At 39.7% G+C, this 16080-nt stretch overlaps 1 protein-coding gene across 1 annotated transcript in view; it reads left to right on the forward strand.

The window, feature by feature from the left end:
- PDS5A (PDS5 cohesin associated factor A) overlaps positions 1–16080 on the forward strand; it is a 142124-nt gene that overhangs the window by 578 nt on the left and 125466 nt on the right. The window contains exon 2 of the mRNA XM_040485303.1: positions 389–566. Coding sequence (XP_040341237.1) covers positions 429–566 — 138 coding nt within the window. The 5' untranslated portion in view covers positions 389–428. The remainder of the gene's footprint in view (positions 1–388; positions 567–16080) is intronic.

Below are 16080 nucleotides of genomic sequence, written 5' to 3' on the forward strand. Positions count from 1 at the left end.
GGGGACTCGGGGTTTCTCTCCGACCGAGCCGGAGCCTTGGGGGCCTCGCCAGGCTCGGGAGGATCCCAAACTTCGGACCTCGGTGCTTGGGGGTGGATTTCATTGTGAAAGGTGGAATGGGAAACTCCTGGCGCTGCCTGGCGCTTCCCGCGGCCGCGGCGGCTGGTGCTGGAGAGCCCCGTGGGTCCGGGGCTGGCGGGGCCCGCGTGAGTGGGGGCGGCGGGGCGGCCACCAGGGTCCAGGCCCGGGAGGATCGAGCGGCGGGGCCGCAGCCGAGTCTCCGGCCTCCCTGGAGAAAGCGCCCTTTGCAGATTAGAGATTTTTGAAATGAAAAAAGAGGTTACAAAGTCTCCCCTTTCTCGCTGAACTTTTGTTTTCTGACCGATAGAGGCCGGTAGAGGACTGTGAAAGAAAAGTTGTCCCCCAGGATGGACTTCACCGCGCAGCCCAAGCCTGCCACTGCCCTCTGTGGCGTCGTGAGTGCAGATGGGAAGATCGCTTACCCGCCGGGGGTAAAGGAGATCACCGACAAGATCACCACGGATGAAATGATCAAGCGACTGAAGGTAAGCATCTGGACACAGTGTTCACACTTAGACCTCTGTGGTGGGAGGTGCTCTCTCCTGTTACTGCACTGCTAGGCCTGGCCTTTACTGTGTCACCTACCAGGTTTTCTTAGGTATCTTATAGTCTCCTTTTTTACTCTCTCCGAGAAGTATTGTTCTATCTTGGCTATATCTTTGAATAGTAAGTTCTGTAGAGACATAATCATTATGGGAAATTAAAAGGAGTGTGCCTGTTTTTTCAAACATAAGAATTTAAGTGTTTCTATAACTTTTTTCTAGAAATATTTATAAGAATACTGTTCATAGTAGATTACAACCTTAAATGTAGGCAATAGTTTGCCTAGGAAAGTTCCTGTTTTCATCAGCTTCTAAGGAGACTGATTTAATCACAAGGGCATTTTATTAAATTGTCACAATTTTCTAATATCCAGAAACTTAAATATGTATTTAGTATGGTTAAACTTTGACAAAATGTACTGACTTCAAAATTCAGAATTGAAGTAAGGTGATGATTTAGGTCCACATGTTCAAAGGGGTTTTCAAGAGAGAGTATTTTAGTTCTTTTTAATAAAGTTAGCTTATTTAAAGCATGATGATCCTAAGATTAAAGTTGTAAGTTTCAGCTTAGGTTGGTCAGTTTTTTTGCTTTCTGTTGCATAGACATAGATTTTGTCCACAGCCTTACAAGATAAATGCTGTTTTTGTCAAGGGATCAACTTGATGCAGTGGTTCTCAACCAGGGCATCTTTGACACCCCACCCCCACTCCCACCCTGGAGACATTTGGTTGTCACAACTGGGGCTAGGTTGGAGCAAGGAAAGGGAAAGGTTTGAGGCAGGGAGTCCTGCTAGGAAACTGTTAATAGGAACGTAGGTGAAAGATGTTGAAATCTTGAAGTGGGGCTGTGGTAGTGAGAAGAGAGGTAGGGAAGGATCTAAGAAATGTTTCCTACTTAGAAATCAATTAGACTTGGTGGGAGGTGAGGGAAGAAACAATGTTGATACTATTTCTATCTTGGGCAACTTGATAAAGTGTATTTTTTTTTTAATTTTTTTTTCTTTTTTTTTTTTCAACGTTTTTATCTATTTTTGGGACAGAGAGAGACAGAGCATGAATGGGGGAGGGGCAGAGAGAGAGGGAGACACAGAATCGGAAACAGGCTCCAGGCTCTGAGCCATCAGCCCAGAGCCTGACGCAGGGCTCGAACTCATGGACCGCGAGATCGTGACCTGGCTGAAGTCGGACGCTTAACCGACTGCGCCACCCAGGCGCCCCTGATAAAGTGTATTTTTAGGGAATCATCTTGCCTCTTTGTTCTTAGAGCTTAGTGTAGTGCCTAGTAAGTGTTTACAATGTTGTGAGTGTTTAATGAATATTTAAAGTATTCCTGTAGCTTAGTTTTTATTTTTTATTTAAAAAAATTTTTTTTTCAACGTTTATTTATTTTTTGGGGGGACAGAGAGAGACAGCATGAACGGGGGAGGGGCAGAGAGAGAGGGAGACACAGAATCGGAAACAGGCTCCAGGCTCTGAGCCATCAGCCCAGAGCCCGACGCGGGGCTCGAACTCACGGACCGCGAGATCGTGACCTGGCTGAAGTCGAACGCTCAACCGACTGCGCCACCCAGGCGCCCCTAGTTTTTAAAATCTAATTAGATTCTGCAATTTGTTGCCTCTTGGGAAGGAAGAGGACACAATAGCTTCCATTAAAATAAACTTGATACTAGGTATATGTGAAGTGAGGTGCTTGATTGATGCTCCTTAAGGTTATATTGAATGTTTGGAGATGCTGAAAAATTATGAAATACAAAGCTGTTAAGTATAGATCTTTTAATTTTTATTTTCATATTAAGAATATTGAAATCTTGATTTCTGGTGATGGATAATCTGGTTAAAAAAGAGTTACCACAAGCGTCTGGCTTCGGCTTGCGTCATGATCTTGCAGTCTGTGGGTTCAAGCCCCAAGTTGGGCTCTGTGCTGACTGCTCGGAGCCTGGAGCCTGTTTCAGATTCTGTGTCTGTCTGTCTGTCTGTCTCTCTCTCTCTCTCTCTCTCTCTCTCTCTGCCCCTCCCCCGCTCCCGGCCCCCCCCCTCTCAAAAATAAATAGACATTAAAAAAAAAGAGTTACAACTGAATGTACTTCTGTGCTTGAAAGTAGATTATCAGAAATACTGTTATATAAATGGGCATATGACCAAGTTTACAATGAGCATTAGGTTAGAATATCTTTTTTTTTTCTCTTTTTAAAGTGTATTTTTGAGAGAGAGTGAGCATGATCAGGGAAGGGGCAGAGAGGCAGGGAGACAGAATTTGGGCTCCATGCTGTCAGCACAAAGCCCAGCATGGGGCTCAAACCCAGCAACCAGTGAGATCATGACCTGAGCCTAAGTCCGATGCTCAACCAACTGAGCCACTGAGGTGCTCCTGGGTTAGGATATCTATTTCTTATGAGTTCTTGTGGAAGTTAAAATTAACATACATATGAACCATTTTGAATATCCTGCTAAAATTTTGCTTTTCTTAGGTGCCTGGGTGGCTCAGTCAGTTAAATGTCCACTCTTGGTTCAGGTCATGATCTTGCAGGTTCTTGAGTTCAAGCCCCAAGTCAGGCTACAGCTCAGAGTCTGGAGCCTGCTTCGGATTCTGTGTCTCCCTTTCTCTCTGCCTCTGCCCTGTTCACACTCTGTCTCTCTCAAAAAAAGTAAATAAACATTAAAATCTTAAAATTTTTTTTAAAATTTTCTCAACAGTCTTATGATTTTTCTTTTCCCCTGTTTTTCTAAATCTGTTTTGACTTTGTACTCTCTAGGAATCCCTGGTTGGTTAAAGTAGTACTGTCTCATAGGAAGTGGAGATTTTTAACAGTGTTTAACTATTTTTGATAATTTTTGTGTTTATTAGACCATTAGGCACCACTATTATAAATTCAGTAGTTTTTTTTATTATAGCAACAATGTTCAAATGCTGTATAAATACAAACAGGGCTTAAAGGCAGGTAAAATCTTGGTCAGTGGAATTCAGAGATGTTTGGTCCATTCTCTTCAGTATTCAAGAATGGAACAAGCATTTTTACAAGAGAACCGTAATTGTGGACTTACAAAGATGTTTAAAGAAATTTTGGAACTCCCCATATTTCACAGAAGAGAAAATTCGGCCCAAAGTGGCCAAGTAACATGCACCAAGATCAGTCATAGAGCAACTAAATGGCAGAGCCAGAACAATAGCATCATATTTATTTTCATTCTTATAGCTGATTTCCTTCAAAGGAATCTAAACTGAGTAGAACTAAGAAGTTGTGATTTTTATTATGCATTTGAAAATGGTAAAGTGAAAAGAGAAAGGAGTCTAAGTTAATTTGCTGTTTTGCAAGATGTAGGACAGCATTTTTTTTTAACATTAGAAAGTATTATGATGCTTTGAAACTTTCTTGAAAGTAGTTCTTAGAGTAGGTCTTGGGAATTGCTAAAACACTTAGATACATTAGAAACTTTAATTTCAGGGGCGCGTGGGTGGCTCATTTAAGCATCCAACTCTGATTTTGGCTCAGGTTGTAATCTCGCTGTCAGATTGAGCCCTGCTTTGGGCTTCAAGCTATGCGCTGGGTGTGGAGCCTGTTTAAGATTCTCTCTCTCTCCCTCTCACCCTCTCCCATTTGCTGGCACATGTGCTCTCTTTCTCTCTCTCTCTCTCTCTGTCTGTCTCTCTCAAAAAAAAAAAAAAAAAAGCAAGTTTTAATTTCAGCTTCTAAGGAATTCACATATTCTTATGTCCAATCACACTGGCCTTCTGTCACTTCCTTGTACATGCCATGTTCATTTCTGCCTAAACTGATTCCACATTATGTGATCCATATGTGTACCCGTCTTAACTTCATGTGTCATTCATTTGTTCTTCTGTCACTCATTTGTTCTTCTTAGAGGAGGTCTCTTAGATTTCCCATTAACATATTTTTCTAATTCCTTCGTATCACTTATTACAGTTATGATATACATTTATGCATATGTGTATTGGGTTTATCTCCCCAACTTGTATGTAATCTTTGTGAATACAAGGACCATGTCTGTTTACTTTTATACCCTGCCAACTCCCAAATTTAATGCCTGGAACATAGGTGCCCAACAGATACTTGTTCAGTGAATGAATGTTGGATTAGAAAAGATAGTAATAGAATAGAGAAATAATTTTGTTTTTGAAATAGGATAGTTTGAAAATATTGTGAATGGCAACCAACTTTTTATCAGAGATTACATACCAGAGATGATAATGTAGATATGTAGAATTTTAGAACCAAAAGGTAGCTTAGAGGTTATTTGGTTTTGTCCTGATTTTCCAGATGAAGAAATGGAGTCTGAGATGTTGTGACTAACCCTAGTTACAGAAAGCTGAAAATGATCATTAACAGTTTTGTTATTTAGGGTTGCCTGGCTGGCTGAGTTGGTAGAGCATGCAACTCTTTTTTTTTTGTTGTTGTTGTTAATGTTTTATTTATTTTTCAGAGAGAGGCAGAATTGGGGGGTGAGGGGTGGGAAGAGGCAGAGAGAGAGGGAGACACAGAATCCAAAGCAGGGTCCAGGCTCTGAGCTGTCAGTACAGAGCCCAACGCAGGGCTTGAACTCACCAACTGTGAGATCATGACCTGAGCCAAAGTCAGATACCTAACCAACTGAGCCACCTGACACCTCAGAGTATGCAACTCTTGATCTCAGGGTTGTGAGTTCAAGCCCCATATTGGGTGTGAAGCCTACTTAAAAAAATAATAATAATATATAAACAGTTTTGTTGCTTACATATGGTACAATTATATGCTGTACAAAAGTTAGTTATCTGTTAGAAAGGATAGCAGGTAGCTTACTACTAAGGTTACATTAAGCATCAAGATCAATAGTTCACAAATGGCCTGCCTTCTATATAGTTAAGGATTCTGAAACTAATGTAGCAGTCATGTCTGATAACTTTTATAACATATTCAAATACACCTATAAACAGTGTTGTACAAAGTTCCATTAAGTGCTTCTGCCCACAATTTGTTATATGCAGTCTGTCTCATATCATGTATTACCAGAGAACTACATGCTATTCACATTTTGTTCATTACTTGCTTTTTTGGAAATGGGAAGTCCTTGATAAGGCTTGGTTTTTAGAGAGAGGGGCGGGCAGGTTAAAGATTGTTTCTTTTTTTTTCTTTTTTAAGTATGTATGTTTTTATTTAAGTAACCTCTACTCACAGTGCCAAGATCGAAGAGTCATATGCTCCTCTGACTGAGCCAGCCAGCTGCCCCAAAGATCGTTTCTTTTTTTTTTTTTTTTTTTTAAATTTTTTTTTTCAACGTTTATTTATTTTTGGGACAGAGAGAGACAGAGCATGAACGGGCGAGGGGCAGAGAGAGAGGGAGACACAGAATCGGAAACAGGCTCCAGGCTCTGAGCCATCAGCCCAGAGCCCGACGCGGGGCTCGAACTCACGGACCGCGAGATCGTGACCTGGCTGAAGTCGGACCCTTAACCGACTGCGCCACCCAGGCGCCCCACCAAAGATCGTTTCTTATGTCCATTTCTTATTACCTGGTCTTAAGAGCTCAGTACCCCCAGACAGTTCTCTGGCTATTAACTCCATACCCAAATCTGCCATATTCTTTTTTTCACAGAAATCAAAATTTTTATTACTTTGGTGCTAAGAATTAGGAAAGATAAAGTAGTAGGGTTTTATTGTTGTGAATATGTCCCCCATTTTTCTCCCACCAGCTGTTATTTCTGTGTTTTTGTATTTTTCTGTCACTTTCCTCTATGTGTCCACAATTCCCCTCTGCCCCACACTCTCACTTTTGCTTTCTGTAGTATGCCTTGTTTGATATAGTTAGGAATTAGGATATAGAGTGCTTGATTAAGGTAGAGCATCACTCTTTTCTCATCAAATGTAGGTTGGGAGAGGGGAGGAATAGATTAGAGGCAGGAAGGCCATGAAATCTTTTCCTTTCTTTTCCTCCAAGTGGACCCCAGAAATACATACTTTGGTTATAATTATTTTCACTTCCATGAAAGAATTTTATTTATTCCTAAATGCCACATAGGATGCTAATTTTACATATAATTCAGTATGTAACTTCTAGTCTCAGTTCTGTCCATGTATCATATTTTAATATTTGTTTTAATGCAAAAGATTCTGCTAAGAAATTAAAAAATTAAATAGGCAGGGTGCCTGGTGGCTCAGTCAGTTAAGTGTCTGACTCCTTTGATTTCGGCTCAGGTCATGATCTCACCATTTGTGAGATCGAGCTCCATATCAGGCTCTGCGCTAATAGCAAAGAGCCTGCTTGGGATTCTCTCTCTCCTTCTCTCCCTCTCCTCCTTCCCTGCTTGTGCACTTGCTCTCTCTTAAAATAAGTAAATAAATATTTAAAAAAATAGGCAAGATTTCTTAAAATGAACCCCTAAAATATAGCCAATGTGTATTTGTGAAGTAATACTAACTGTAGCACAGTTCTTATTTTAGACTTCCATTTGCATAGAGGAACTATTCTGGTCATTTGCTGCTGTGTAACAAACACCCCAAACCTAGTGTTTAAAAGAGCAAGTAAGGGGCGGGGGACAAAATAAATATAACATAAATTTTATCATTTCAGTCATTTTTAAGAGTACAGTTTTGTGGTAACAAGCACATTCACATTGTTGTATAACCATCACTACCGTCCATCTTCAAAACTTTTTCATGTACCCTAACTGAAATTTTGTATCTATTAAACAGTAACTCCTTAATTCCCCCTTCCCCCAGCTTAGGCGACCACCTTTCTACTTTGTGTCTCTGAATTTGACTACTCTTAAGAGCCTAGTATAAGAATCATACAATATTGTCCTTTTGTGACTAGCTTATTTCACTTAGGATAATGTCTTCAAAGTTCATCCACATTGTATGTATCAGAATTTACTTTTTAAGGCTGGATAATATTCCACTGTGTACATGTGTGTGTCTGTGTGTGTGTATGTATGAAACCACTTTTGTTTATTCATTTGTGGACACTTGGGTTGCTTCTACCTTTTGACATCTGTGAGCAAATTTTCTTGTTAACAATTTTGTGAATCAGGAATTTGGGTAAGTATTGGCTTAGCTTGATTATTCTTCTCTACATTGCTTACTGTGCTCATTCAGTAGTATTCAGCTGGTGTCTAGACTGGTCTAGAAGATCCACACTGACTTCTCAAACAGTTGGTGCCTTGGAAGGAACAGCTGTAAGGCTGAACTCAGCTGTGCTCTTTTTTCCTATCTATGATGTAATCTTTGGGCTTCTCTGCATGGTTTCAGGGCTCTAAGACACTGTGGAGGAAGTTGCCGGTACTTTTTAAAGGCTTGGTTCAGAACTGGCAATGTCATGTCTACCTTACTTTAATGGTTAAAGTAGTTGTGGCCCAATCTACATTCAATAGGAGAAAAAAATGATTGCTTCTCAATGGAAGAAGAAAGGAATTTGTAGCCATCTTTAATCTACCACAGGAGCTCTTATGACAAATTAGAGTATGCTAACTACAAACTTTGTAGCTGTATTCATAAATTTGAAAAACACTTAATTTCAAAAACAGTAGTATATATCTGCAGCCAACTTGCTAAATTTGTAAAGTTTATTTTAAATACTGTAGGAAAAATTTGTAAGAATTGTTTTTTTTTTTAATAAATGGGGAGCACCTGGGTGGCTCAGTTGGTTGAGCATCTGACTTCAGCTGAGGTCATGATCTCACGGTTCTTGAGTTTGAGCCCCACATTGGGCTTTGCACTGACGGTGCCAAGCCTGCTTTAGATTCTCTGTTTCCCCCTCTCTCTGCCCCTCCCATGCTCACGTTCTCTCTCAAAAATAAATAAAACATTTTTAAAAATTAAAAAAAAAAATTTATATGTGCTAGTTAGAGAAAAATTATGGGAGAGTCTCATGTTTGATCTTAAAATCCTGTTTCTTTTATTATTTGAATTTTTACTAGAGAGTATTTCTGCCTAATTATGATGATGATTTTTCCAGTGCTACCCCCTTTTTAGGAATTATCTAAAAAGAATTATCTCAACTTTTTTGGGGGGTGCCTGAGTTGCTTCGTTGGTTGATTGTCCCACTTTTGATTTTGGCTCAGGTCATGATCCCAGGGTCATGGAATTGAGCCCCAGGTTGGACTCTGCACTGAGCATGGAGCCTGCTTAAGATTCTCTTTCTCCCTCTACCGCTCTCCCCCACTTGGCTCTCTCTTTCTCTTTTTATTTTTTATTTTATTTATTTATTTATTTATTTAAAAAAAAATTTTTTTTTTAACGTTTTTATTTATTTTTGGGACAGAGAGAGACAGAGCATGAACGGGGGAGGGGCAGAGAGAGAGGGAGACACAGAATCGGAAACAGGCTCCAGGCTCTGAGCCGTCAGCCCAGAACTCATGGACCGCGAGATCGTGACCTGGCTAAAGTCGGACTCTTAACCGACTGTGCCACCCAGGCGCCCCTCTCTTTCTCTTTTTAAAAAGAAAAAGATTTACCTCATCTTTTTATTTTGAGACATTTCAGACTTCTGGAGAGTTGGAAAAAATTGTACCTTCAACACCCATATCCCTTCACTTAGATTTACCAATTGTTAACATTTTGTTACTTTTGTTTGCTTTTATGTTTCTCCATATACACGCACCCAGAGGGAGACAAACCTACACTTTTTGTTTGAGAGCTACCTGCAGAAATCATGACACTCTGCCTGTGAATGCTTCAGCATTCTTCTTAGAATAATGATCATTATCACACTCAAATTGGTACAGTTATCTGTTATACTATCCATAATAAAATTCTCCCAGTTGCCCTAAAAATGACTTTTTAAGAGTTGGGTTTTTTCCTCCATCCAAGTTTCAGTATAGGATCATTTGCATTTGTAATGTTTCTTTAGTCTACTTTAATCTAGAAAGTTCTGTCACTGTTTTTGGAGGGGAGAGTTATTTACGATGTGACATTTTTGAAGCATTTGCCTTATAGGAGTTCCATAGTCTATTTTTGTCTCATTGCCTCATGCTTAGATTCAGGTTGAACTTTTTTTAGCAAGTACTTTACCACGCAAGTGGTAATGTATAGTTAGTTGCATCATCAGGAGGTGTAAAATGTCATTTTATCCAGTTGGTTTATGCTAAATTTGATCACTTGGTTACAGTTGGTCAACTCTTTACATTGTAAATGTACCTTTCCCCACTTTGCAATTAATAAGGAATGTTTAAGGTGGCAGTTTGATTTGTTTTCCAGCAATTACTTATCTGATTTAGCATCTACTTTGGTTGTTATAAAATGTCACCTTTTTTGACTCTATCACTCCTGCTACATGTGTAGATTCTATCATTCCTTCTACATCCGTAGAGAAGAGCCTGCCCCCACTCCCCTTTAATTACTCATAAGGGCTCCTGGCTGGCTCAGTCCGTCAAGTGTCCAACTCTTGATTTCAGCTCAGGTTATGATCTCATGGTTCGTGAGATTGAGCCCTGCATCAGGTTCTGTACTGACAGTGTGGAGCCTGCTTGAGATTCTCTCTCTCCCTCCCCCACAGTGTCTCTCTCTCTCTCTCTCTCTTTCTCATTCTTGCTGTTTCTCTCTCAAATAAATAAACATTAAATATTAAAAAAAAATAGTCATGGATTCTTCATTCAATGCATTATAATATATTACTATCTTCATTCTCTTTGAGAGACAAATTATCCCAAAATGAGCATGCTGGCTTTGGTGTCCTTTTGAAACATCTAGTATCTTTTTGACATGTCTCTCTGAGTCTTTCAGCACTGCTTTTTTTTTTTTTTCTGGTACAAGTTGTTCACCTTGTGCTTTCTTGCCCCAGATTTGGATAGCTCATTTTTTCCAGAGAGGCCTATTTACATTTTCAGTAGAGAGTGGTGTTTATAAACCAAGGTCTAGGCATTGGCATCATGTTCACATTGGTAGTAGGATTTAATTTATCCAGGTCCTTTCAGTGTGTAGACCTAAGAAATGTACATAAATACTTTAAACCATGTATTCATTCTGTTTAATTAAAATCCAACACTGCAGGAGCACTTGGCTGGAACAGTTATAGAGCATGCAACTTTTTTTTTTTTAAGTTTATTCATTTTGAGAGAGCACACGTGTAAGTAGGGGAGAAGCAGAGAGAGAGAGAGAGAGAATGAGCAGGGGAGGCGGGGGAGAGAGAGAGTCCCAAGTAGGCTCTGCACTGCCAGTGTGGAGCCTGATGGGGGCTCAAACTGATGAACCATGAGATATGACCCTGAGCTAAAATTGGGTGCTTAACCAACTGAGCCATCCAGGCACCCTTAGAGCATGCAACTTTTGATCTTGGGATTGTGAGTTCAAGCCCCACCTTGGGTGTAGGGCTTACTTAAAAAAGAAAAAGAAAAAAAACCCAGCACTGGGGTTTTTCTTAAACTTCTCCATTTCCTATTTGTTGGTTTTTTAAAAATTTTTTTAATGTTTGTTTATTTTTGAGAGAGAGAGAGAGCACGAGCAGGGGAGGGGCACAGAGAGAGGGAGACACAGAATCTGAAGCAGGTTTCAGGCTCTGAGGTGTCAGCACAGAGCCCAACGTGGGGCTTGAACTCATAGAGTATGAGATCATGACCTGAGATGAAGTCAGATGCTTAACCAACTGAGCCACCCAGGCACCCCTCCATTTCCTATTTGTATCATCCTTTTCCTACAGTATAAACCCTGTTTTCCCTTAACTTTGATAAATTTGTTTTCTTTGTACTACCCTAATCTAAGCTCAAGAAAAAATTCAGTGCTATACCAGTATCCCTTACAAGATTTTTTTGCAGTTTTTTTGGTCCCCCTAGGGTTGTACAGAGTACCATATTTATTAGTTACTTGAATTTGAATTCTTTTGTGTGATTATGTTATCAGTTTTATATATATATACACTTGGTTTCTGTTTGTATTCAGTTTTTATTTTAGGAGAGAGAGAACACAAGCAGGGGAGGGGGCAGAGGGAGAGGGAAAGAGAATCTTTAGAGCCTGATGCAAGTGTCAATCCCGTGACCCTGGGATTGTGACCAAAATGTGAGCCGAAATCAAGAATCTCCTGTTAACTGACTGAGCCACCCAGGTGCCCCTGTTTGTATTCAATTTTTATACATACATATATAACTTAACTCTTTATTTCCACTGATAAATGTAATCTTTGCTTGATTTTTCCTTATTGTACTGAAAAACACATAACATAAAATTTATCATCTTAATCATTTTTAAGTCCACAGTACAGCATCTTTAACTATGTGCATTTAAAATATATATATATATTTATTTTGAGAGAGAGAAAGCAAGCGAGGGGCAGAGAGAGGGGGAGGGAGAGAGAACCCCTAGCCAGTTCCGCACTGTCAGTGCAGAGCTGGACCTGGGGCTTGAACCTACAAACTGTGAGATTATGACCTGAGCCAAAACCAAGAGGTGCCCCTGTGCATTTTTTGTGTGCCTCCCTCTGCCCCTTCCATGTGCACATTGTTAGTACAACAGATTTCTGTAACTTTTTCATCTTGCAAAACTGGAACTCTGTACCCACTTAACTCCTTTCCCCCTCAGCCCCTGGCAACCATCATTCTGTTTTCTGTTTGTAAGAGTTTGACTGCTTTAGATCCCTCATATAAGTACAATCACACAGTATTTGTCTTTTTGTGCCTGGTTTATTTCACTTAGCTCATGTCCTCAAATGTTAATAATAAATTGATGCCAAATTATTAAGTTTAATACTTGAAAAATAAGTTCAGTGTCAATGTGTAATTGTCCTATAATTTCAAATGTCTGAATTAAATATCCTTCATCTAGACATTATAAAATAAGTAGAGGTAAATTTTTCATTGTACAGAAAGAAAATCATTGAATAAAAATGTTTAAAGGATGAGTGAGCATGTATAAGAAGACTAGTTTGTTTTTGGCAGAAGTTTAGAAATTGGTTTTCTTCTTGAAGCATGTACCTAAATTGCTTTGAAAAAAGTGGTAGAAATCATCAGGCAGTAATAAAATGAAATTGATTTTAGATCTCTTGGGAGTAATGTTAAATAATTTTGTTTATTATATTCATTTCTTTTAGGTGATATCAAATTTTTAAAATTATAACATACTGTTGCTGTCTCAATTCTTTATATTTTTCTATACTTTTTTATTAATCACTTAATGCTTTTTTTAAATAGACTATTTTTTAAGAGCAATTTTAGTTCATAGCAAAATTAAATAGAAAGTACAGAGTTGGGTGGCCCAGTTGGTTGAACATTCCACTGCTCTTCAGGTCATGATCTCACAGTTCATGTGTTCAAGCCCCACATCAGGCTTGCTGCTGGTAGTGCAGAGCCTGCTTTGCATCCTCTGTCCCCCCCCCTCTGCCCCTCCCCTGCTTTTGTGAGCACACGCACTCTCTTTCTCCTTCAAAAATAAATAAACCTAAAAAAAAAAAAAAATACAGAGTTCCCAACAATTTTGTCTGCCCTCCTATCCCCCCGTCTTTTCCCCACCTCCTCCTCCCCATACATCTAGTGCCAGAGTAGTATGTTTTGTTATGGCTGGTGGACATTAACACATCATCATCACCCAGAGTCCATATTCCTTTTTTAAATTTTTCTAAATAAAATTTTGATTATATTATAAATGTATTGTTTTCATTTTCATTGAATGATACGGAATGAGTATATCCATATTATTAAATAATCCCTTAAAACATTTTTTTTTTAATATATGAAATTTATTGTCAAATTGGTTTCCTTATAACACCCAGTGCTCATCCCAAAAGGTGCCCTCCTCAATACCCATCACCCACCCTCTCCTCCCTCCCACCCCCCATCAACCCTCAGTTTGCTCTCAGTTCTCAACAGTCTCTTATGCTTTGGCTCTCTCCCACTCTAACCTCTTTTTTTTTTTTTTTCCTTCCCCTCCCCCATGGGTTCCTGTTCAGTTTCTCAGGATCCACATAAGAGTGAAACCATATGGTATCTGTCTTTCTCTGTATGGCTTATTTCACTTAGCATCACACTCTCCAGTTCCATCCACGTTGCTACAAAGGGCCATATTTCATTTTTTCTCATTGCCACGTAGTATTCCATTGTGTATATAAACCACAATTTCTTTATCCATTCATCAGTTGATGGACATTTAGGCTGTTTCCATAATTTGGCTATTGTTGAGAGTGCTGCTATAAACATTGGGGTACAAGTGCCCCTATGCATCAGTACTCCTGTATCCCTTGGATAAATTCCTAGCAGTGCTATTGCTGGGTCATAGGGTAGGTCTATTTTTAATTTTCTGAGGAACCTCCACACTGCTTTCCAGAGCGGCTGCACCAATTTGCATTCCCACCAACAGTGCAAGAGGGTTCCCGTTTCTCCACATCCTCTCCAGCATCTATAGTCTCCTGATTTGTTCATTTTGGCCACTCTGACTGGCGTGAGGTGATACCTGAGTGTGGTTTTGATTTGTATTTCCCTGATGAGGAGCGACGCTGAACATCTTTTCATGTGCCTGTTGGCCATCCGGATGTCTTCTTTAGAGAAGTGTCTATTCATGTTTTCTGCCCCTTTCTTCACTGGGTTATTTGTTTTTCGGGTGTGGAGTTTGGTGAGCTCTTTATAGATTCCCTTAAAACATTTTTTAAAAGAATTTATTTTTTAGAGCAATTTTTGTTTCACAACAAAATTGAAGGAAGGGAAGGTATAGATTTCCCATATACACTAAATCCAGTAAAACCTTGAATTGTGAGTAACTTGTTCTATAAGTGTTCTGCAAGATGAGCATACATTTCTAATAAATTTTAACTTGATAAACGAGGGATGTCTGGCAATATGAATGTCACATGATCACAATTGAGCCAGTGGTTCTTGAAATTTGCTTTGATATATGGTGCTTTGGATTACAAACACGTTTCTGGAATGAAATATGCTCACAAACCAAGGTTTTACTGTACCTCCTTCCCCCCACATGCATGACTTCCCCCATTATAAGTATTAGTCACCAGAATGGTACGTTTGTTATCAACAATGAACCCATGTTGACACATCATAGCCACCCAAAGTCCATAGTTTACCTTAGGTTTACTCTTAGCATTGCACATTCTTTGGGTTTGGACAAATGCATATTGACATGTATTCATCTTTACGATAACATCTAGAGTATTTTCAGTGCCCTAAAAATTGTCTGTGCTATGCTAACTAACTTGGATGTAAATTAAAAAAATAAAATAGTGCCATGCTTATATATCCTTCCCCCCTTCATATATATATATTTTTTACCATGGAAAATCTCAAATGTTTATTATTTATGTATTACTTATTTTTTTTTTTTATCTAAGTTGAATTGTTCTCTTAATATTCCTTATTTTGACTTCTCTTACTTGGCCAAAATGGAAGTCTGAGTGCCAAATTTACTGATTTTAACTGGATGCAGAAGGTTGTTTGTTTGTTTGTTTTGAGAGAGAAAGGGGGCATAAGTGAGCAAGGGGCAGAGAGAAGGGGAGAGAGAGAGAAGCCCACAAGGGGCAGAGGGAGAGAGAAATGGGGCTCACCCGCTTTAAAACAGGGCTCATGCTCACCCAAAGTGGGGTGGATGCAGAAGATTTTAAATCTTGGAGATAATGAGCATACTTTAATCTACATTAGTGGTTCTTAGATTTGTAGAATTCTTAAATATTACCTGGGGCACTTGGGTGGCTCAGTTAATTGGGTGTCCAACTCTTGATTTTGGTTCAGTTCATGATCTCACTGTTGTGGGATCCAGCATCGCATGGGGCTCTGTGCTGACAGTAAGGAGCCTGCTTAGGATTCTCTCTCTTCCTCTCTCTCTACCCCTCCCCCCCCACTCATGTATGTGTATACACATGCATGCTCTCTCAAGAAAATATTTTATTTTTTTCAAAAAATATTTTTTAAAAATGTTTAAAGTGAATCTCATTCTCTCATAATAAATAAACATTAAAAATAATTAGAGGGGCGCCTGGGTGGCGCAGTCGGTTAAGCGTCCGACTTCAGCCAGGTCACGATCTCGCGGTCCGTGAGTTCGAGCCCCGCGTCGGGCTCTGGGCTGATGGCTCAGAGCCTGGAGCCTGTTTCCGATTCTGTGTCTCCCTCTCTCTCTGCCCCTCCCCCGTTCATGCTCTGTCTCTCTCTGTCCCAAAAATAAATAAACATTGAAAAAAAAATTAAAAAAAAAATAATAATTAGATACCTGGTTTTAAAAAGAATTAGAGGAGCATCTGGGTAGCTCTGTCAGTTAAGCTCCTGACTTCTGATTTTGGCTCAGGTCATGATCTCACAGTCCTTGAGTTTGGGCCCCACCTTCTCGTGCTCAACGCTTGCCTTGCTGGAGCCTGTTTTGGATTCTCTCTCTCTGCTCCTCCCCCACCAAATAAATAAATAAAGTTAAAAATATTAGATTAGGGGCGCCTGGGTGGCGCAGTCGGTTAAGCGTCCGACTTCAGCCAGGTCACGATCTCGCAGTCCCTGAGTTCGAGCCCCGCGTCGGGCTCTGTGCTGGCAGCTCAGAGCCTGGAGCCTGTT

The sequence above is a fragment of the Herpailurus yagouaroundi genome, unplaced genomic scaffold (assembly GCF_014898765.1).
Source record: "Herpailurus yagouaroundi ecotype Mexico unplaced genomic scaffold, PumYag 28, whole genome shotgun sequence".
Classification (NCBI taxonomy): Eukaryota; Metazoa; Chordata; class Mammalia; order Carnivora; family Felidae; genus Herpailurus; species Herpailurus yagouaroundi.